This window comes from Athene noctua, chromosome 4 (genome assembly GCF_965140245.1).
Source record: "Athene noctua chromosome 4, bAthNoc1.hap1.1, whole genome shotgun sequence".
Taxonomy (NCBI): domain Eukaryota; kingdom Metazoa; phylum Chordata; class Aves; order Strigiformes; family Strigidae; genus Athene; species Athene noctua.
This window is the reverse complement of record NC_134040.1, coordinates 70,378,568-70,402,991: the sequence shown is the minus strand read 5'-3', so window position 1 is coordinate 70,402,991 and position 24,424 is coordinate 70,378,568. Positions and strand designations below refer to the sequence as shown.

The following is a 24,424-nucleotide window of genomic DNA, read 5'->3' as shown; positions in this document are numbered from 1 at the left end:
TATAATACTGTTGCACTTTACACCAGATGATACTTCAAGGCACTTGTTTTCACAGCTTCTACTATATGTAAACCTTTCTGTCAGCACTGGGTTCTCAGACTCTGATCAGAATAATTTGTGGAGCCCTGGCCTTTAAATTTTTGCCTTTACAACTTTTGACTTTGCATCCTATCAGTGGTATTACTATGTGTTATTTGGAGGAGTTCAAACTGACAGAAGAGATAATAAGCCTGTCTCCTCTTTTTGAATTTTTAATCAACTTTGGTGTTCCCCACATGGGGCATAGGCAGAATCATATTTTGCCTGTTAAAGTATAGTTCTATTTATGTTCTGCCTATTAATTAAGGGTACATTATTATTTAAGTTGTATTATCTATTTTTTACTATTACTAATCTAAGAAAAATTGAGCATACACTTTATTCAATTTTATATTCAAAATAAAAATGAGAATCTTATATAAAACTTTAAAACTGGGCCAGAAGGAAAGAGAACTTTTCAGGGATTACTAGTGAAATATAGCTTGCAAATACTGTAATCATAGTGCTAAACCTGAACATCTTGATTTGTGTTTGCTGCTTTTGCTTTTATCAAGTAGAAGCACTTCCCATTATTTTCTTGCATACCGGATAATTCAATTACTCTGCTGGATTAGAATTATTTAGCTACTGGAATGACATGTAAGGAAAAAAAAGACTATGAATATCTTTTAAATGAGATTCATTCTACCCTATATCTAGGTATTAGATAAATACCCTGGTGTATGTACTTACATGAGAATATTTCATATACCTGGGTAGAGAGCTTGAAGTCTTTTCTTCAGTCCGAATGGAGTATTTAGGATTCTTAGATGTGTGTAAGCATTGTAAAATACAACTGCTAGATGATCTTGCTTGTTTTGAATTTCTCAGTTTCTGGGTAGGAGCAAAGTCTGTGCCTGACAATAAACGTTTTTAAATAAGGGTACCTTAACCACCAGATTGTGTGGGCACAGTCTAGTGATTAGCTCATGCAAAATATAGAAGAAACAGTTTCTGAATCTGAGGTTGCCTAGGTTATCCCTTTCTCTAGCCAGTGACTTCGAGGTTAGGCCAAACAGTTATTCTTCAGTTACTTCTCTCTTACTCAATGATTCTTAAATTCTGTCCTAAGAAACAGTGTCCTTTGAAACACAGCAACAGGCTGCAAAGGAAGCTGGATCCAGCTTCATTTCCTGGGTAGGTCCTTGGGCTAGTGTTAGCTGAAAGTGGACACAAAAGTTTAACAATGCAAGATTTTGTTTGCACTTGTGTCAACATTGTCTTCTGTTGGTTAGCTCCAAAGCCACAGGCTCAGAGTACTGGTAGTTCTAGGTCTAATTCTGAGGTGCAGAATTTTACCCCTGCTATCTATGTGGTACTAATACCTAGTCTGGTCCTATACTGTGGGCTAGATATCTACAACTTCAGCATTATATTTGCAGACATCTAAGGACACATTTACATCTTCTGAGTCAGATTAGGTCTTCCCCCTGCTAAATGTGGAAGTGGAAAGGCAGAAAAGTGTGACTCATTGGAGTAGTTTGCAGAGAGAAAGCTCATATCTGTGCAGCATAACTCAGTATAGGACAGTATTGAGGTAATACCCTTAACTGAAACTGAGTCCGTGCCTTTACATGCCACTCTGTGTGGGTCTACAAGTTCAGATCTCTCTTTGCTCAGGCATCTCTGTGTCACGACCTATTCTGTGATGCAGAAGTCCCATATTTTTACTCACTCCACCTCAAATTTCTGAAGGTAACACTCTACTATTGAATCCAAATAAAGGGTGGTGTTGCAGTGCTACGGAACGTGCTAGTGGACTAAGAATACTGATTGAACTGGGTTAGGGGAACTTAAAGCAAGGAACAATTTACCAACATTTATTATTGATTTGATTTTGTAAATGATCAATTATTTTAATTTCTACCCCCTCAGTCAGAATTTATTTGTAGCACAATTCCCACAGTGTTTGATGATCAAGCACTGAATGATACTGTTGTGATGAGGTGCTTACTTTTAGGAAAGACAAACACACTTAATCAAACCTCCATATTCACTTTAAAGGAAATTTTTCTCGTCGTATTTCTATACCATATTCTTTGAGGAAGTGCATAGAAACCATCAATCACAGGCAAGCAAAGAAACACTGACAAAATTTTTGGTAATGTGGACTAATAAAGGAAACATGTTATAAGTGATCTAGCTTCATAATATCTGCAGACTTTTTATTGTGACTGTCAAAAATAAAAAACTGATTAAATGAAACAATCTATTCCAACATGGAGTTTGTAATTTTTAATTGGATTATCTTTCCGTATTTCCTAAAATTTGGAGTACTGAATAAATTTGTGAGAGGTTTTGAATTTAGATAACAGTATGTTGTTTTACAGGAAATAAATAATTGCGTGCTACATTTTAAAAAAATACAATATTTGCCAAATATTACAAATCCATCCTTCATGTTTCAAAGAGCATTCAGTTCTCAAGGATAAGGTTCACAGTTTAGAAAAGCCATGTTTAATTTGCAAATTTAGATAAATTTAATTTCTCCGTATTTATGGGGTTTCACAATTACCCATAAACAGAGCAGCAGTTTTGCTGTATGTCTTACCTTTTACCTGTTTATGATATGGAAAGTAAATACTTCATTGTCTTTATGGAAACGTAATGTAAAGTAAAATTTGAGAGCATAAATATTCGTGAACATTTCCTGGTATCAATTTTCAGTTCAGAATAATCCCATGTATGACTTGTATGATACAACATAAAATTGTGCAGATCATCTTAATCGGGCTTTAACCTTTATAGAAAGAATTTTGTTTCTGTCATGTGACTCACTAAAAATTTTCTCTTTCTATCTGTGCTCCCTAACTAATTACTGTCTGTTTAGTTTAACCAAGAAATAGACAAGATGGATTTAAAGAATTGGCTCAAGAATCAGGTTTCTTGAATTTTACTTTTCTCTCCTCCATGGACAGAGAGCAATAGAATTTAAAATTTAAGGCTTAGATCATCTATGATACTCTTTCATCTAATCTAACTTGTGTATCATAGACATAGAATTTTATTGTATTTGTTCTACACCTTTAATTAAAAAATTATGATGTCTTGCTTTTGTCTGAAGCAGAAAAGGTCTACAAGGAAGTGTCCAGCCTTAATTTGAAAACATAGAGGAGAATTTAAGAGTCCCAGGATTCAAAGTTAATTGTTCCTGTACCTTTTATTTTTGGGGGTTCAGAGGTGCTATTCTTTTTCCCTGTCCTATTAAATTTTGTTTACCAAATTGAAACACCCATATTTATTTCTTTCCCTGGTGAAAGTACCTATGGAAAGCGGTAAGATCGATCCTTAGTCTCACATTAAAAGAACAAAACCAAATCCAAAGCCCCAAAAACCTATAAAGATTGAGTTTTCCCAGCTCTCTTAGTGTAAAGTGTCTTCAACAGGCTTCTGGTTAGTTCTAGGGATCCTTTTAAACTCGACAAGTTCCCTTCTAGTTTCTCAACACTAATATGGGCAAGTCAAAACTGAATGTTTTGTTTCCATATCTGTCCCACCATTGCTTTTCTACCCCCAGTTACCTCATTACACTGCAAAAGATCATACTGCTTGCTTAGGCTACAGAATGATTCTGGAATTTTGAGACTTTCTTATCCACAGCAAATCCTGGCTCCTTTTCAGATAAAAGGCTTTCCAGGCCCTGTTTATCTTCATTAATGTATGGTCTAGGTTATTATTTTTAGATGAATGACCTTACATTTGACTCTGTGAAAGCCCAGATCCTTTTTCTGAAAACATCCAAACATATGATCAATTTCATTCCATATGCTGCCATGTCCTTCTCATTATTATTCACCTCAACAATATATACCATCTGGTGATTTTATTTTTTTAATTTATTTTTAAATTATCAGAAAGGATTGTGATGAGACCCCAGACTTTCTAAATCCCACTGGATTGTTTCAGCCATTGATGATTCCTTACTGACATCTACTTTTTGAGGTTTTGCAATTACTGACATTATTATTCATGCGGTATATGCCTTACTGATATGGCATAGTATTCTTTTTCTCTTGTAATTATGCAGGGTGTGAAATTAAAACATGCCTACAAGAAGCCATTATGTTTAGCAAGCTGCCTTTGTAAATTAAGTTTCTTACATAAGTAAAAGAAAATGAAAAATGGTGTTATCTGACAGGCTGTATTTCCTAGAAGATGGTATTAAAATATTATGATGTGACAGCATTTAGAAACACAAAAAGTATTCACAGTCTTTATTTGTGAATTCCACTGTTTATTTCTCAAGCCAATACTGATTATTTTTCTTGCCCTGTTTGAATACTTGTGCTGTGTCATTATATGTCCCACCTTATGAAATTTCACTGGTAAGTGAAGATCTGTTAAAAAGTAATGTCAACAAGAAAAAGGTCTCGGCTGATGAGTTAGAAGCTCTTGTGAACAGGCAGTTTGATCCTGATGATTTTAAAGCACTTGATGCTAATGTAAGTTGCTAAACAACTTCTCTGTTGGCCTACAGCTTGGTAAGTAGTCAGCTTTGCTTTGTTAGTCTCATATAGGCTGTAATTTCATATCACAGTCAATCTGATCTAACTGCAGGCTGCTACAGAAACTGGTAATTTTTAAAAATCCAAATCCCTACTGCCTAATACCTGTTCTGAGTTGTACCTCTTCTGATAGAATATTAATCCCCCACCCCTTCAGGAGAAAAAAAAAAAAAAACAACCAACCAACATCTCCATAAAGATGAATTTTGCTTTTGATGAGAGAGTTGATCTGATCCACAGATCACATTGTAGTCGGGAGATGGGTAGATCCAGCACAAGAGAATTCGTATTGGATAAAAATTGGAACAGCTCTTTAAGTAACAAATCACAGTTAATTAACATTAATCATGATATGAGATCACTTCTGTACCTTCTGAAATCTGTCCTCACTGACATTTTTGGAAGGTTTATTAAAACTGAGTGAATTGTCCAAAGAACCCCAAAGTATATTGCCAGCATAAAGATGTCTGTGTCTAAACAAACACTGAATCTTATATCTGTAATCAAAATCATAGGTTTAGTGAAGATGAAAATTAAGTAATTGCTAGGAAAATAAATCATACCTGTCCATAGGTATTTCCATTATTGGAAATATCTCAATCATTCTGGCTAATCTTCTCTTAATCATTTTTATTTAAATAAAATTGACCAATTATAAATGAAAAGCATCACGAGACAGACTTCAACTCAAAGGATTGAAGCTGAGAACACTAATATGCAATTAAAAATGTGGTACTGTAGTGGCAGGTGTTGGTGGGCTTTTAATGAAAGTTTATTATACCACATTAGGTGTATAGTTGAATCCTTGTTTATACAATTGAAGCTAGTGGGAACAAGTGTTTTAAACTATTTCAGACCCCCTTTTCTGAAAAATAAGCAAAGAAATAATGCTTTCACCCTAAATGTTCCTTCTTCATGAACCAGCTGTGATTTTAACAACATTTCATGGCCTTGAAATCGCAGAGATTTCTAGCGTGAAGTTTTCAATACATACCATTATATCTTTAGTACTATTTGTATAACTACAATGGATTTAGACCTAATTTTTCCCAGACTGCATTTTTGTCCTTTATGTACCAGCTGTAAGATCTACACAATTTCATTTTTTCTTAATTCAGTTTAATGTGAACTGAATAAACAGGCTTTTATTGTACGAGAAGTAGCTAGCACTAATATTCAGGTAGCGTAGTATGCATCTTTAATTAATAATAGCTAAAGCTGGTATTGTGGTGATTTTTCTTTGTGAACAGTTTTCATACTTTCTAATGTACTAACGAGGTTATTATCTTTTATAATGCTTTTATATTAATATATAGAGGATTGCTTCTAGTAGGATAAGAAGTCTGTGTCCTTTCTCTTTGCTCTAATGTTCCTTTTATTCTCTATTTGTTTAGATATTTTGTATTTACATGAATAATAACTGAATGAATTCCTATATATTCCTGCTGATACCTTTACAGAGCAACTGAAACACAAAAGCCTCTGAATCCCCTGTTTTTCAGAAGCTATCATATGATAATACAAATATAATGGTTTTGCAGTTATTTTGAGAGACAGAGTAGGAAGAGTAATTATTCTACAAAGGAATTAACTATAGTTATATTCATTTTTTCTGTGCCTGGTACAGAAGTTTAAATTGTGCAACATTGCAACAAGGAGTTGAATTATGTTTCATTCTTTCAGTTCTATGATAGTGTTTTTAATACATGCGCCATGTAAAATGAGTATTCTGAATATTTGTGGTTATCAACATCTTAAAAATTCTTTGGATGGAATTGACGTAGATGTCTACAAACATATACAGACTTTATGGTGCACCAATTACGGAACACTTCTCTGGGAGAAGTTCATTGGAGTTAAAAATCAAATAGCTATTAATTATGATCTATTTACAGAGTGTATGTGCCTTCATTGAGAAGCGGGAGCCTTTTCAGATCTGCTGCTTTTATAACAGGTCTTTGGGAAGAACTTGTCTTTTGACAAGCCTATTAGAGGTTGATAAAATTAGTTGAGTAATTGAATTTTATTTTAATTATTTTTGAAAATTTTTTTGTGGTTAGGAATTAGACTGAGAGGAAGAAGACATTATGTGTACTTGGGAAATTATTATGTCAAGTATATATGAAAGTTTCTTAATAACAGTTCCTATGCATGTAAAGTAAAATCAGCTTTAACATTCACAGTGTCTTTACAGTGCTTCTCTCTATTCCCATTGTATATTTTCTCTATGTATTCTAAAATCTTTTGTGTAATCTCAGTAAGACTGTCCTAAAGGTATTAAGTTTTAAAACTGCAATAAATAATTACAAAGTAACTAGAAATCCCTGACTTTACACAGTTGCAGTTCATTGCCCCACAGCAACCTTAAAATGATCTATTAAATGATTATTAGAAACAATTAATTATACCAGAGAACTCTAAGAGCTCAAATGTAATTTCATGGTTATAATTTTCTTGTCAGGTAATAAAACGGGATGAGCTTGGCAAGGATCTGTCTGACTGCTCTCTCTTCGATTTGCTGAAATACGATGATTATAATAGTGACAAGCACCTAGCACTGGAAGAATTCTATAGAGCTTTTCGTAAGTACAAAGATTAACATATTCTTCCTGTTTTCTTTTCTCTCTCTTGCCTTGTTTTTCTAAAATACTATTTTTTAATTTTTAAATCTTGATACATCCTGATGCTGTACTTAAACAAAGAGCACAATTTAACAGTCATGATCCAGTAGAGAACTTCTTAGCAGAAATCAATGAGATCCATTAGTGTCCAGTTTTCTGAGGGATTTGGGTAATGGAGAATTTGTAGATAATCTTTCTTAATGCCAGCATACATTGATAAGTCTGTGTTGCACTCAAGTGGGAAGTGGTGTGGTTAAGACATAATCAATAAAACCGAAAAAGCTTGAACACTTCCCCACACCCTGTATTTATGAGTACTGATAAGACTCTTTCTGACAAACCCAGCAACAAATGTGACACTTCTATTAGGTGCCTTATGTCTTCACAGGACTCAGAGAGATAGAGATTTGTGGTGTAGTTTTGCCAGGTATTTGTTCCCTGAATGCCAAATGTGGCTGGGGACAAATATGTAGAGTATATCCAAACATCTTGACCAAAACACTGGTGTATGGGTCAACATGGTAGTGCATAGCAGAAAGAAGAAAGGTGTTGAAAGCTTTCCTTTTTGTATGTTACATGCAATATAAGATACATCCATATATTTTGCTATATCCAGATCAGAACTGATGATTTTCACTCTTACCTACCTCTAATCTAACTCTGAATCTTGAATTCTGAGTTTCAGTAGCTGTTGCTCCACATTCAGTAACCTGGCAGCGTAGCAGATCAAGTTTGTCCTTAGCTCTTTCTCTAATTATAGTTTAATTATGCATTGACTAGTCCATTATTGTATCCTCATTTTGAGTCATTACAGCCTGTTGCTTTAGTCTTCTTGTACTTTATCTTTGGACAACTAGCAGCTCTCAGCCACTTTAGATGATATCAAATGAAAAAAGTTCCAAAACTGTTTTAAGAGTTTGAAACTAAAAAGTTATTAATGGATATTAGGAAAAAGCTGCATTGAGCAATAAGAGTAAACATGAAATTAATCATCAAATAAGAGTGCCTGAAAGTTTCCTAATTTTGCCCATTGAATTCTATTTTTATTTCCCTGAAAGTCTTTCAGAAAGTGTGATTTTGTGATACTACTTAGCTGAACGAATGGCTTACTGCTCCTAGAATAACCTTCATCCTGCTTCCTGACATTATCTGACTGCTTTTCTTGCAATGTCCTGACACTCATGGTCTCTTTTCTGAGCCACTTACTAAATCAGCAGAAAAATATTTACCCTCCACATCGCACCCCCAATCCTACTTATTTTCTACCGGTAGGGTGACCTGAATTGAGTAAGTGAAGGGTCAGACCATAACTCATGCAAAGGGTGAGTACAGGCAAGAAATACAGGAGGAGAGGGAGAGAAGGAGAGATGTTAGGACCTTGTGGCAGTGAGATAAATTAACTCATCTGCACCAGCAAAACACTAGGAAATATTGTAATTTCTTTATTAAAAGTTGTGATACAATTCTGATTTACAGAAAGATACAGAATTACATAGCATCTATAGAAACAAACCTATGCATTATCTATGATTATAGGGATAGATGTTGTACATGTAGATCTTGATTATATGCATAAATGTGGAAATACACATGGAAGCATGTAGGATATTTAGCAGTCCCAGAAGTTTAAAGTCATGTTTAAAACGTTAGCGTGCTGTTTGCAAACACTGGAACCATTGGAACCATGTATTAATGGAAGCATAACATTGTTCTTCCAAATAAGACTTTGATGTGCCTCTGAGGGAGTATTTTGCATAGTTGTAAAACTCCAAACATAAGAATAGCTTTTTGTTATATATTTTTGATGATCTTTTTAATAATAAAGATCATTTCCATATGGTATATTAAGCATTGCCTTAATATGAATAATAATGGAAACATTAGAATACATAAAGTTAGGAATCATTTAGGTTTCTTTGTTACACTACAATAGTGGAGAAGACCCTATGTAAAACTATACCGGTATTGTGGAAGATGATTTCTAGAATAAGATTCATTCTTCTATATAGTGTTTTTTACAAACTGTCTACATCTTCGTTACATTGTTTAAAAATGAAACCTAAAAAAAGGTTTTATTTCAGTGTACCTTGTGTGCCCAACCAGCCAAAGGAATGTGCTATACCATTAGTCTCTGTAATGAAGGCAGAACAAATAATCTTGAAATAAATTTGAGGATTAACTCTAATTGCGTTGCATTTGGTCTCAAGAGAGTTTGACTTCAGTCATTCTGACCTATGTCAATAACATTAACAAAAATTGCATAATGCTATAAAAGTATATTAAGCTAAGCAAAACCAAAATACATTAAATTATATCCACCTGGTCATTTGACTACTGCTCTTATGGCTAAACCCCAAGGTGACCCCAAGCTGAAACCAAGCTCTCCAAACAAGCCAAGACAACCCCAGGCAAAGCGAATGTGGCAGCCCAGTCCAGAGGCCTGTGTTGTTTGCTTAAGGAAAGCTTGTGACCTGCTGCTAGTAGTGGCAAGTCTGGATTTACCAGGAAACAGAGATTTAATATGGAGAGTGAACCAGATCCATCCAAGGAAATACATACAAGAACCACTCAAAGTTACATCTTCAACACGACATTCCACACACAAGTATCTCCTCAGTTAAGCATCAGTCTATGATAGAATTAAACATTTTAATTTTCTTCAATAAAGTGAAATAGGAATGTTGAAAATATTTATTCCAAACAGAAATAAAACATTTTTTTCCCCCAAATTTTAAGTATTTAATAATTTAAATTTTGTATTCCGTGGTTATGTTATATTGTAATTATACATTTGAAATTATAATTTTGTACAGTATGGAAAAGATTACTTTTTACCAGCTTGGACACTTTCAAACATGTAGAACAAAATAAAACAAAAAAAGGAAGGATTTTTTTAAAAAATACTTTTCATATCTGTGTAATGAATGAAAGATTATAACTGAGTAATAGTATTTGCAGCGTTCATCAAAAGACATAACTGTTACTTTAAATGAAAAATGCTTGTAGAATTTTTGACCCCTCCACTGTCCTCTGTCCACTGAGTTTTACAGTGTGTTTGTCACTGGTTTTTCATTCTTTTATCTCCACCTTTTTAATCTACATTTAAAACCTAATCTCAATTTAATGCCTTCTACTCTCAGTGGATTTACCTCTGTCTCTAATAGCAGTGGAGCAGTGGATTTGAGAACTGTTGAACTCTCCTTATTAAAGTTTGTCTGCCCAACTGCTGGGTCAAGAGCTACTGACATTATTCAGTGAGAATGGTGATGGGGGAAATTTGGGTTTGCAATGCTGGAAAAATGGATCCTTTTCAAAACTTCTGCACAGAATTCAGAGGGTGGTTTTGTTGTTATTTTCTTTACTTTTGTAACTCTGATGAATTGCTTTTTTAAGTACAGAGAGGAAGTGGAAGAAAGTGAATAGAAGGGAAGCAGTTCTAATGCCTTGTTTGTTAAGAGCCATATGAGCACAGAAATGCTAGGACAAGGTGGTAGAGGTAGGGGAGGGGTAATAGGAGTCACAGCACCACATGTGCTTTTTTTTACATGTGGCAATTCCCCAAGGGTACTTTTGAAGCCCATTTGTACCTAAAGTTACTAAAATGTAAGATGTACTATAGATAACGAAATCTACATTTAAGACCTATTCAAATTTGTCAAGATTAAACAGCTCTCATTTTCTAAATGTAATTGTTCATCAATATCCTCTACTCATTACAGGCTCACACTGCACAGAACAACCTTTGTAAAAAAGGAGAATGCTGGAAAAGGAGAGAAGGTATCAGGGATATTTATGTTGTCAGACTGAGCCTAAAAAGGAGATAATAATAATAAGGCATACAACTAACATGCACATTTCTAGCTGTGATTTCCAATGGTATTTAAAAACCCTTGGATAAGGGTTTGAACACAGTTGGATAGGATTAAAAGCCATCTTCACCATGCTGTTGAACAACCTACTTCTTTAAAGTGGTTTCTTTTTAAGGCATTAGGCAATTACATTTTATTTAAATATGAATGCGTATCTGTGGGATTAATTATCAGTACTGTTTCATTAGCATTTGCAGGTGGGAATTTTTTCATTGGCATACTTAATTAGAAATTTGACTGTCATCTAAAGATTGTAAATTCAGAATCAAACATGACTAGATTGTACTACTTTATGAAGAGTTCCCCACAGATAACAGCAATTCTGTTTTTATTCTAGTGGTAGAAAATAAAGATTTAATCTTTGCCTGCTTTAAAGGTATAGGCATACACATAAATATATATCTATACATATATACATGCTTGCATGTATTCTGTGAACTATGACAATCGCATTTTATCTTACAAAATGAGTTAAAAATAAACAGGACAACCACATGTGAATAACTGTATGCAGTGGAATAAAAATCCCTTTTCCCCTTCAGAAGGTCAGATGCTGAGGCAGTAACAAAGAAAGAAAATGTTTGAGAGGGTGTTCTCTTCCTTGGAGGTTTGTGCCAAGTCCAGCTTCATAAAATGTTACAAGCAGATGACGATGCTACTGACTTCTGTAGTGTTTTACGTACTGGCAAGACTGATGCGGTTTTCTGGGTATTGGCTGTTTTCACTCAAACTGTGAGAGGGTTTTTTTGGTGCTATAGTATCTGTCTACTAGATATCTGTCTACTAGATTTAACAACAGTTTAACTAGATCAGTAGTGTATGCAGAGCAGAGCCCAAAAATCTATTTCCATTGATATAAGATAAACCAGAAAGTTGAGATCTAGCTAGATTTTGGGATCTTGGGCCTAAAGGAATCAGTTGGTTTGGTGCTCTCCTGCTTTGGCCATGTCATGTAAAATTCTATCTCAAAAGTGATCCAGCTCCATCTTAGTGTCTTGGTTTACTTTTACATTTTCCTTCCCCAGCCAGCCCCAAGCTAAAGGATTTTCTACTAGCAAATTTTTAGACAGGGAAAAATAACATTTTCTGAAAGGGTGGCTGAAAGCCTAAGGTGATGGAACCAAGCAAAGCTAGAAATGGGAAATACAGCTTCTTGAAAGCTTTATCTTCTGTAAACTAAAACTCGTCCGATGTACTGCTTTTACTTTTCAAGGATTTTCTTTGTGTAATGTCTCATATAGTATCAAGATAATTCTGTGTTTTCTATAAATGCTATCTCTTTTTGTTTGTCTTCTAGTGCTCTTTTCTAAAATAAATAATCTCATGTGTTTTCCTTCTTTAAAGTACCATCTAAAATGTAATTTCAAAACAGGTACTTCAGGTGGCCTTCACAGTGGCTTGCAAAACCTCAAGGCATACCACAAGCAAGTAAACAGTAATAAATTATTCTGTTTGATCACTCAGCAGATGCAGATGTGTATGTAGGCACTTCCCTTTGTAAGTGCAGTAGAAAGAATGACATCAATTTAGACATTTATGAATAGAACTGATTGAATACAATGAACACAAATAACAAGTTTATTGTAAATAATAGAGCTAAATTCTCTACATAACAATTGACATCCTGTATAAAATAAAGAAAAAAATAGCCATATCTTTCAAAATAATTTTCTATTGTTAGTGCAGAACTATTTTTTATGTTATCTTATGCTAAAAAAGGGTCCATGGAAGGCCCTCACACTAAGGACTTAAGTGTAAAAATTACCACTGGATGTACAAGTAATTGTCAGAATTACTCAGCCAAAACAAAATATAACCTACTTTTTTAGTCTCTCCTTCTATTAGTGATGCTTTATAGTTTCACTGGAACTACTTGTGCTTCCAGGTATGACTCAACACTATTAACACTAATGCAGCTGTTATTTAGGACCATGTATATTGTTACTGTACATGCTATTGCTTTATATATTTAAAAGTAACTTCAGGCTTGAAATACCGTTCAGGTCACAGATATCAGATTCAGATTTCAAGTACTTCTTATTGCTGAGGTATTTGTATGCAGTGATATATAAACCTACAGTAACAGCAGCTATTACAGAAGTTGATCTGGGCTGAAATTACAGAACTTGTCTTTGGGCTTAGCTTTTAGAAGGAAATGTGAAGCCAGTGTCTAGTATGATTGTCAAACTTGGTGCTTTGTGGTGTTTTGAATCATGGAAAGGCAAGCAGCAAGAAGTCCACACAAATACAGGGCTCATTATGATTGCATATGCTTAGTTATTAGATTCTCTTGGTCCTCAGATATTCTAAAACATCACTGTTATCACTATGATAGGTTTACTGCTATTTTAATTTCTCAAATGCAGTTATTACTGGTGCAGGTTCAAAAATCCTCTTTTGAAATGTTTATTTCCAAAGCAAAATAGACCAGAATTTAACAACAACAATAAAAAAAATCTAAAGTCTATACTGAGTTATTCATTGAAATAAATGAGAATTCCCATTGGTTTCCATAAGTTATCCTCAAGCCCATAAAGAGGAACTCAGAAAATACTTATTGAATTTATACTTCCAATGACTTCATTATGAGGTCCCAAATATTGTATTTAATGTGGAATCTGAGTCAAACCTTGATAACTATGATGAATCTTCAATAGCAAAAGAGGTTAACAAGTAGTAGAGGAAAGATTTTCTGAGGTAGGAAGAGGTATTATTCTGTCTCCTGCTGCCGTTAATTCCTTTTCAGCAACAACTAGTGTGTATTAGATTGTTCCAGAGGGTATTATATATCAGCACTAGCCTCTGAAAATACCAGTGAACATCATACTAAGTAGGAACTATTGGACTTAGTGGTAATCTTTTTCTGCTCAATCTAATCTATCTTTCAAATTCCTACCTATGCTACATGTATTTTCAATCTATAGATTCTCATCTGGAAAAGAATACCACCTCTTCTATTGAGTGGGCAGAATTTTAAGCTGATCATTTCAAACAAGTAAATATTTAAGGTATTAAATATTGTTTCATAGATTGAAGTAGCGTGCCTGAAATTTCTCAGGAGCAACTCAGTCAATTCATTTTGATGCCAAGTGATTTCCAAATGATGGTAAATGTGTTTATTGGGTGCTTCTCCAGTAAGACTATGTGTGGTTTTTTTCTGGGGTTTGGGTTTTGTTTGTTGGTAGTGTTTTGGGTTTTTTTTTTAAGCTGATTTTTAAAAATTATATAAATATAATATATAAATATCCGCAAACACATTTATTTAGATATTTTGAGAAACATTTTAAGGCAAATTTAAAGTAATTTGTAATCAGAGTTTCCTTTATTAACAGTTTTAAAGGAACCACTTTCTCCGAGGGGGAGGAGGGGGAGGCAGAGAGAAAGAGAAAATACTGTCAGAACATAGGGAGTAATGACTGTGCATTAAAGGAGAAAATCAGTAATCCACAAGCAAGAACATTAAGTATCTCTACTTCAAGGCAGATTTACTCTTCTGGAACTATAATGAATATTAATAGGCTCATAAAATATTATTTAGTAAGAAAGCATTACTTGTTTCCTTTGCACCCATGGCATTACCTCTTTATCTGGATTTCATAGTTTAAATTGGTCACCAATTCCAACTTCCCGAGTAACTGGCTATAAACACTGTTAGCCAACAATAAATGTTCATTTAAGCATAACTTCTAAAATAATTTTCAATATTATTATTCTATTAAATCTCAATACAAGTTACCTTTGCTTTAAAAAGAACTGAATTCATATTTAGTATTTGACTTCTTTAGGAAGCAGCATAGAGAAATCCTTTTTTCCTCTTACAAAAGCCAGAGTGTATTAGTCTGAATTTAAGACATAGGTGAAATGTTCAAAACTGTGTCTCAGGTATTTCCTTATGTTTCTAGATAGTAGTTTTATTTTTCCATACAGCTGAATGCACCTATTTATAATCCATTTAATAAAGGAGGTCATTGCTGCATGTTGACATAAATGGTTTGTTCAGTATTAAATATAAATAATAAGAAATTTGGAAAATTGCAAAACTCTGTCAAAAGCACTGCTGACTTGAAATCTGAGGGATCTTTGCTGTAACGTGAGAAGACTCAGCAGTCAATTGTCAGTTGCACTTAGGAAAAAAAAGGAAATAAAAAGTGGTTCTAATTCATTGCCTCAAGTCATGAAAAGAGAAGCATTTTGATCACCAAAATAATTTAAGTATTTCAGAGGAAGACTGAACAAATAAGATGCCTTTTCTGTCCAATAATCAAATTATTTCTTTGGACGATGTTTGAGCTGCCTTGTATTACTTTATGCTCCATACAAGGTAGAGTTTACTGGTGATTCTTAACTATCAAGCACTAATCTTCACTTCAGAAGAGGGTTACTAAGTAATTTTATTTAAAAATTTAGAACATATTGTTTCATCTTTATACCTTTTGGGCTACTATGGAGTCCAAAGAAATGAGCTTTCCCCCCAAAAAAAGCTGTTGGGTTTTTGGTTTGGGGTTTTGTTCTCGCATCTGTGTAAATAAAAATAGAAAAATTATTACAGTCAGAAGATTGTAAAAGGCTTTTAGTAATTCCTGAGATACCAAGATTTCTTAGGCATATCTGACATTTACACAATAAAACCAGAATCTGAAGACACAGTTTTGCACCTAGATTATATTAAAGTACTTGGAAATGCTGTAAATGGGGTTAATAATAATGGCAATTCTGCAAAGCTTGTGAGCTTTTCTGGAGACCTTAGTGTTACAGAAAAGTGTATTACAATATATTGGGAAAGTTTTTAGATTGAATGCCCTCAGATATCCATTACATAGATTAAGGAAAAATTAGCTCAAAAATGTCTCCATCAAAAAGAAATATATTGGAGAAGAAAATCTTTTCATTCGATCCATTGTTCATGGTGAATAAGGTTCTGCCAAAGGTTTATTATTTCAGGAAATTTCATTAATAACTTCATTTCCAAAACATAATAGCACAATTTCAAGTTTTACTATAGTATTCCTCCAGGCTGGGGGTTTTGTTTGTTTGTTTGTTTTTGTTTTTGTTTTCTCTTTACTATTGTGCTTCCATAGCGTCTGTTAGTATTTTGTATGTTTTTGCGGTTTACAACTATCCTAGCACATTCATATATGCAATTGGCAATAAGACACTGGTTTTGGCCAACTGAAATAAACAGTGAATGAAACACTTGGATCTTAATATTTTATAGAAAGCTTCAAAGAAAATGTGGATAAATTAATTTTCAATATGAACATTGTCAACATACTACATTTTAAATAAAAATAAATGAAGTGATTTAGATTGGCATCCTAAATTAAATGCTTCAATTACCATTTGAAGTTTCCTACCTGTTTTTTTTTCTTTTTTTATAAAAGAAAAATAGTTTACTTTAAAACTGTGTGCTGTACACATAGAAGAGTGTACCATCAACATATCTGTTCCCTTAGATAAAAATGTGTATGTATAATTTAATCTGATGGGTGCCTTAAAAAGCACTTAAGACTTTGAACCCCTGTATGAAAATTCCCTCTTTATGTCAATTTTGAGAGCACCTTCTGGCCAGTTCCACACTACTGGGCTCTAATATTGTTGCAGGGCCCTGACCAGGGAAAAGAGGGGAAGTAGCGGAAAGAATTGGAAGAATTCCTTGTTTGATGACTCCCTCAGGGATATTTTCCTTTTCATTTTCAAACTTCCTGAGGGAACAATAGCAGGAGTAGACACATAATAGCCCAGAGGAGATCATCCAACTTACCAACTGTTATATTCTTCCTGTTACGTATGAATTTATTACAAGAACACTTAAACTGTAGTAATTACTGTGATCTTCATGGTGATGATATATTTTCACTGTGTTCAGAGATGAAGCATTTTCCTGTCTACCTTGTATTTATCATATATTCTGCCTCAGTTTCATTTATTTAGTTTTTTAACTAAAAATAATTTGTTTCATTTCCTCTAAGTTAATGTTTTCAGACCTTGATTTTGTCTTTCCCTCCTCATTCCTAAGTCAACAAGGATTGATTAAATGCAAAAGTGGTACTCATATAAATGCTCTTTTACCATATGCTGAAGGATGCCATGGAATAAAAGGGTGTAATTTAGAACAGCCAGGGTTTTCTGAGCTTTTTTACCCTGTATTTGAGAAACTTGTAGCTGGTCCATAAAAAGTGGTAAAGGAGAAAAAGACAGTGATTTGTAAGGGTCTTCATGATGCGTCCCTTCAGAAAGCAGAAATGTATATCAGTCCTACTAAATCACATCTCCTGAATTACTTTGAACTACAGGGATGAGAGGCCTGCTTCTAAACCAAAAGCATCCCTCTAGGAAGTTTTCTATGCTCAGTTCATTCTAAGGCTACAAAATTTGAATAGGGTGAAATGATTGGAATATATTTAAATATGACAAATGCATTATTCCTGTTTTCAACCTAGGTTTTCTTTTTACAAAGCATAATATAATGAAAAGTTTATTTCTACCTTCAGAACGCTAAAAAAAATTACCACCCCTTAACGAAACACACCAATTATCTATAAATTTGGGTTTGTTTTATGAAAATGAATAGATTTATCAAATACCCAGTGGGAATACTTAATTAAAAAAAAAAACAAAAAACAGAAAAACAAAAACAAAAACCCAACAACCACCTTAGGAGATATCTTTTTTATCTTAACTTCATTTTTTTGAGGGGAAGCGTGGTTTTGTGATCAATATTGTAATATGAAAAGCCTTTGAAAAAACATTAAGAAAAATCATCATCATAGAATCATAGAATGGTTTGGGTTTGAGGGACCTTAAAGATCATTTAGTTCCAACCCCCCTGCCATGGGCAGGGACACCTGCCACTAGATCAGGCTCCTCAAACCCCCATATAACCTGGCCTTGAACACTGCCAGGGAGGGGGCAGCCACAGCTTCTCTGGGCAACCTGTGCCAGTGTCTCACCACCCTCACAGTAAAGAATTTCTTCCTTATATCTAATCTAAATCTATCATCTTCAGTTTAAAACCATTAGACCTCATCCTATCACTACACTTCCTGATAAAGAGTCCTTCCCCATCTTTCCTGTAGGCCCCATTAAGTACTGGAAGGCAACCATAAGGTCTTCTCAGAACCTTCTCTTTTTCAGGCTTAACAACTCAAACTCTTTTGGCCTGTCCTCATAGGGGGTGTGCTCCAGCCCCCTGATCATCTTCGTGGTCCTCCTCTGGACCGACTTGAGCAGGTCCATGTCCTTCTTATGTTGGGGACCCCAGAGCTGGACACAGCACTGCAGGTGGGGTCTCACGAGAGCAGAGTAGAAGAGGAGAATCACCTCTCTTGACCTGCTGGCCACACTTCTCTTGATGCAGCCCAGGATGCAGTTGACTTTCTGGGCTGTGAGTGCACATTGCTGGCTCATAGTTTTCCATGCACTATTGCCCAGCCTGTATTTGTGCTTGGGATTGCCTTGACCCATGTGCAAGACCCTGCACTTGGCCTTGTTGAACTTCATGAGGTTTGCACAGGCCCACCTCTCAAGCCTGCCCAGGTCCATCTCTTTGTCATCCCTCCCTCCAGTATATTGACTGCACCACACAGCTCGGTATCATCAACAATCCCACTGTCCATGTCACCAACAAGGATGTTAAACAGCGCTGGTACCACTACTGACTGCTGAGGAACGCCACTCATCACTCTCCACTTGGACTTCCAGCCATTGACCACAACTCTCTGAGTGTGACCGCCCAGCCAACTCCTCATCAGCCGAGTGTTCCATCCATCAAATACATGTCCCTCCAATTTAGAGACAAATATGTTGTGAGGTACAGTGTCAAATGCTTTGCACAAGTCTGGATAGATGATATCAGTTGCTCTTCCCTTATCCACCAGTGCTGTAACCCTATCATAGAAGGCCACCAATTTGTCAGGCATGATTTGCCCTTAGTGAAGCCATGTTGGCTGTCACCAATCACCTCCTTATTTTCTATGTGCCCTAGTGTAGTTTTCAGGAGTATTCACTCCACAGTCTTGCTGAGCACAGAGGTGAGACTGACTGGCCAGTAGTTTTCCAGGTCTTCTTTTTGTCCCTTTTAAAAAATGGGGGTTATTTTTCCCCTTTTCCAGTCAGTGGGAACTTCACTGGACTGCCACGGCTTCTCAAATGAATAGTGACTTAGCCCTTTCATCTGCCAGTTCCCTCGGGACCCGCAAGATGTATCTTATCAGGTCCCATGGACTTGGGTACTTTCAGGTTCCTTAGATGATCTTAAACCTGACCTTCTCCTTCAGTGGGTGGTTCTTTATTCTCCCAGTCCCCACCTTTACCTTCTACGTCGTCCATGGATGGTGTGGCTGGAACCCTTGCTGGTGAAGACTGAGGCAAAAAAGTCACTGATTACCTCAGCCTTCTCCGTGTCCCAGGAAAGCAGGTCTCCCATTTCCTTCTGGAGAGGGCCCACATTTCCCCTAGTCTTTCTTTTACCATCAACGTACCTATAGAAGCCTCTCTTGTTGCCCTTGACATTTCTGGCCAGATTTAATTCAATCAAGGCTTTTGGCCTTTCTAACCTGATCCCAGGCTACCCAGCCAGTTTCTGTGTATCCCTCCCAAGGCTACGTGTCCTTGCTTCCACCCTCTGTAGGCTTTGGTTTTGTGTTTGAGCTTGTCCAGTAGCTCATGTATGAAGTTTTTTTTAAAGACAGAATATTATTCTCTAACCCATCTAATTATCTTAAGCTAGTCTTTAACAGTTGCTAGTACACATATTAGGTAACGCTAATCATTTTAGTCCATTCACAAGATGCTTAGATAAAAGGATTCCATCGTGACAAATTGTTACTTCTGACCAGCTGATAACTTTATTTTCTGGTCAAATCTTGAATGAAGGAAAATGTAATTTATATGTTGGTATTTTCAGTTTTGGAATGTAGGATCAATTTAATCCTGCAGTGATATAACTATTTGGTATGTTTGAAGATATACTTGAAGAGGTCTTTTTTTGTTGTTGGGTTGTTTGTTTGTTTGTTTTTTTATAATGGTATTCTAAACTCTGATGCTTCTTGCTCCCCATCACTCCTGGCTTTCTAACTGCTCAGAAACAAACATCTCATAATTGCATATAATAATTATGTATTCATCAGACAGATACATGCGAGCTGAATTCAGTAGGAACATGTATGTATGTGCGGGTTGTATATGTTTGATGAAATTGTGTATCATGCTAACTCCACTTCCTCTGATCACTGGAGCCCTTATTTAGTAGGATGACTATTATATGGTTTATATATGGCCTAAAAACATGTGTGCAATTATCCAAATTTATTTTAGATGCTTCTGGATTTAAAAAATCCACACAGAAACTCCCACTCTTCCCCCTCAAGCCCCAACAAAAAAACAACTTCTACCAAAGGAAGTAAGGAAACAGACTAAAAAAATATCCCTGTGGCTGTGTTGTACATAGAATTAAATTGTTGATAGATTCTCAAGCCAGTTTTCTAAACAGATCTTGCTCTCAGAGTATCAAATCTTATGTTAAGTAGTTAGCAAGTGATTTATATGTAAATGCAATTTTGGCTGTATTAAAAAAGAAGGTGCCATATAAAAGCTATGAAGCAGAGGTATATGTAGTGCAATATTGTGTCAAAACGTCTTTAAAAAAGATGCAAAACAGTGAAAACCTACAGAAAGGGAAAGCCACATAAGCCTTCTCTATGTAGTTATTTAGTATAAGAATTGGGGAAACTGCCTAAGATGGAAGGGATCCAAACAATTCATCTGGTTGCCACTCTGCCATGAATAAATGATTGGAGGAAGTGTCATTTTTTAAAAATGTGTTTTGCATTATGAATATAATTCTTCCCAGCCTAGACATATGGTAGAGATGTATTTGTTGGAGGAAATAGTTACAGTGTTTTAAAACTTGCTGAACACTCTATTTAAGAACTAGTTGATGTTAAACAAAGATTAATGTTTTGTTTATGCTTATGAAGTGCTGAGTTAATGTCTACTTTGAGTAACAACATATACATATTAACAACTTCTCCAAGTTAGAACAAAGATACATCTAGTCCAGTATCTTTGCTCTAAGACTCCTTAGTGAAGATTACAAAAGAAGAAAAAACATGTAAAATTCCTCTAATATGGTTTCTTTTGTCTAGTGATTCTTGTCTGGGAGACTCCTTGTCTTTAACAGCTCTTGATGGATGCCTCATTCATAAATTTGATTTTGGACCCATGTAAAATTAGCATCCGCAACATTCTGTTTCAGAGACTTTCACAAGTTTGGATAGAATAAGTATCTATTTTTCTTCATTGTGCACACTTTCTGTTTAGTTTATTTAGTTCTTGTATGATAAGAAACCATGTTCTGTATTCCTAGTCTCCAAGACACTTTTTTTAAAGATTTTGACAAAACTTTGCAGTCATGTCTTTTCCATTCTAAAAATCTCGGTCATTTGATAAGTGCTTGTATGGAAAGCCTCCCACATCTTTGATCATTCTTGTTGTGTTTTTCTGTTCTTTTTCAAGTTTCCTGAAAGTTTTGTGTTTTTTTTTTTTTTATAGAGGGAGGGACAAATACCAAACAATTAAGTTGCTCATGCAACATGGATTTATACAGTGGCATAGTAATATTTTTCTGTTTGGGTACTAGTCTTTGCCCAATAATTCCTTTTATTGTCATATTGTCAGGACTGCATATTGTCAGGACTGACTAGATATTTTCATAAAACTGCAGATTATACTCTCAAGGTCTCACACGTAAGCAATAATAACTACTTCAGAGCCCATCACTGTGTAAACAAGGTTGGGCACTTTTTTTTCCTTCATGCAGTCTTTGTATACTGGGTTAAATATATTGAATTTGTCATGTCAATATTGTAAGTAAGGTCTTTAAGCAAATAAGCTTTTATGTTTGCTACCTAAACTACCTGATTAGTTGTTCTCCAAAAATTCTATCTCATCTTCTTACACCTTTTCCTGGATGATGTTGAACAACGTGAGTTCTGGTGGAAATCCAGGTGGAACTCCACTGGTAACTTTCCTTCATAAAAGACCTACAATGATCCTACAATAGATTTCTTCAATGGAGTAGTGAAAGAAGATCATTCCCCAGCTCATGCCAAGATCTGATGCACATTGTTTGTGAAAGGGTAGGTCGGACAATACTGTGAGTAGAACCGTAGTATAGAAGATTGAAGTGCTAAGAACCAGAGCTTAGTTCAGTGTGTCTTTAGTTTGTTCTTTAACCTTTGTGTTGATCTTCTTAGATACATAGCCCATAGTCTGCTTTGATCTTGGGGAAATATACCAGGTACACAAAGCCAAGAGAGGAATACAGAGAGTCCTTCTTGTTCTTGGAATGTGCCACTGTGCTCAATGTGAAGTCATGGTCCTTTGCATAGACACCTACTCTTAAGAGGAGTAAAACTATACTCAGCGAATGTACAATCAGGGTGTGGTGGGCTGACCTTGGCTGGACATGAGGTACCCAGCAAGCCGTTCTATCACACCTCTCCTCAGCAGGACGGGGAAGAGAAAATAAGATGGAAAAAACCCTCGTGGATCAAGATAAAACAAAAGCAAAGGTTCTGTATGAAAGCAAAGAAAACCAAAATATTTATTCTCTTCTTTCCATCAGCAGGTGATGTCCAGCTACTTCCTGGGAAGCAGGGCTTCAGTACACATATCAGTTGCTCCAGAAGACAAATATCATAATAATGAATGTTCCCACTTCCTCCTCCTTACTCTTAGTTTTTATTGCTGAGCAGATGTCATATGGTATGGAATATCCCTTTGGTCAGTTTGGGTCAGCTGTCCTGGCTATGTCCCTTCCCAAGATCTTGCCCACCCCCAGCCTACTGGTGAGGGGGGAATGTTGGAGGGACGGCCTTGATGCTGTGCAAGTACTGCTCAGCAGTATCCAAAACACTGGTGTGTTATCAACACCTTTCTAGCTACCAATACAAGGCACAGCACTATGGGGGCTGCTATGGGGAAAATTAACTCCATCTCAGCCAGACCCAATACACAGGTAGAAAAACCTACTTTGCAGTCTGGTTTACTTATTTTTCCCTCTAAATGTAAACAGTCACATCAGCCAGTTGATTTGTCAGAATCTTTCATCCTAAAACTGCTCCCATCTGTTCTTATTTCTATGTTAAAGATTTCTATGAGGAGCTGCATCATAACTGTAGTCTTCGGACTGTAGGGAACTACTGGATAACAGTTGCATGGCCCTCTTCTTTCTGCAGTTGAAATGCAGTAGTTCTGCTGTGCTTCAGGTTTTCTAACTACAGTCCATGTAATTTAATCCTGAATTACTATTTTAGAATATTCTCCTGTCCTTTTCCTCACAGAACTGGATTAGGAGATAGTTTTTACAACGTTGGGTTATTATAAAACTTGAGATAAGCCCAGAGATCCTAAATGTTTAGAAATTCTATTACCATTCTGGGAAAGAAGCTTTGAAATTTGAAAGTGAAATGAAGCTACACAGTAAATAAAATTGGCAAATTATTATATTTATAAACTGAAATCTTCGTGCATAAAACTCTGAGTTATGAGGGCTGTCAACTCTCCTCTTAAAATTCCCATTTCATTATTGATTAGTTCCAGAAATACTTCATAGATTGAATGACTGCATTTTAAATGTTTCATCTGAGGTAACTGCAAGTATGCACTATTGATGTTCAGCATCTGTATTTGCAATAAACAGAAGGAGCATTACATTTGGATCTATACTAGTAAAATTGAAAATATTTATGCTAACTCAGCATTTAAATAAAATGTTTTTGCTTGAATTAGTCATGTGCAAACACAAGAAACATACAGAAATTGATTTTTGCATAAATTCCTTTGTTTAGAAAAATCAACAGCATATTTACAATAAATAAGGTCAAACCCAATTATCACTATTACTTTAGTTAATTAGTACTTCCCCATTATCTGGATAGGAAAGCCGTATTTAACATCTAACTTAATTTCCTGTGAAATTTGTTGTCAAGAGGACAACAGAAAACATTATAAGGAGTAGTGGACTAGCATTTTTTTTTAAAATTATGTATTATTCCTGATGCACACTACTGACCATTCTTACACAAATGACAATATATCAGTTGAAGCACTGTGTATTTATGCTGCAGGCTACAAGGCTGATTAAAAATAGCTGAGTTACCTTTAAACTATTTCAGATAGAAGTAGAGTTCTGGACAGTGCAATATGTAGCTTGCAAGATCTAAGGCACGGCAATCTGCAGCAGAAAGGCTCCTCCTTCTAAATAAGCAAGACATTTTGGATAGCTTTATACTCCACAGTGGGCCCACATTGAGCATCTGACTACTAAGTTTTTCTGAGATCATGTGTT

General features: G+C 35.4%; 1 protein-coding gene across 3 annotated transcripts in view; it reads left to right on the top strand.

Moving 5' to 3' along the window:
• FSTL5 (follistatin like 5) overlaps positions 1–24,424 on the top strand; it is a 332,497-nt gene that overhangs the window by 189,608 nt on the left and 118,465 nt on the right. For all 3 annotated transcript variants that reach the window (XM_074905701.1, XM_074905702.1, XM_074905700.1), the window contains exon 6: positions 7,045–7,165. In XM_074905701.1, the coding sequence (XP_074761802.1) occupies positions 7,045–7,165 (121 nt within the window). The remainder of the gene's footprint in view (positions 1–7,044; positions 7,166–24,424) is intronic.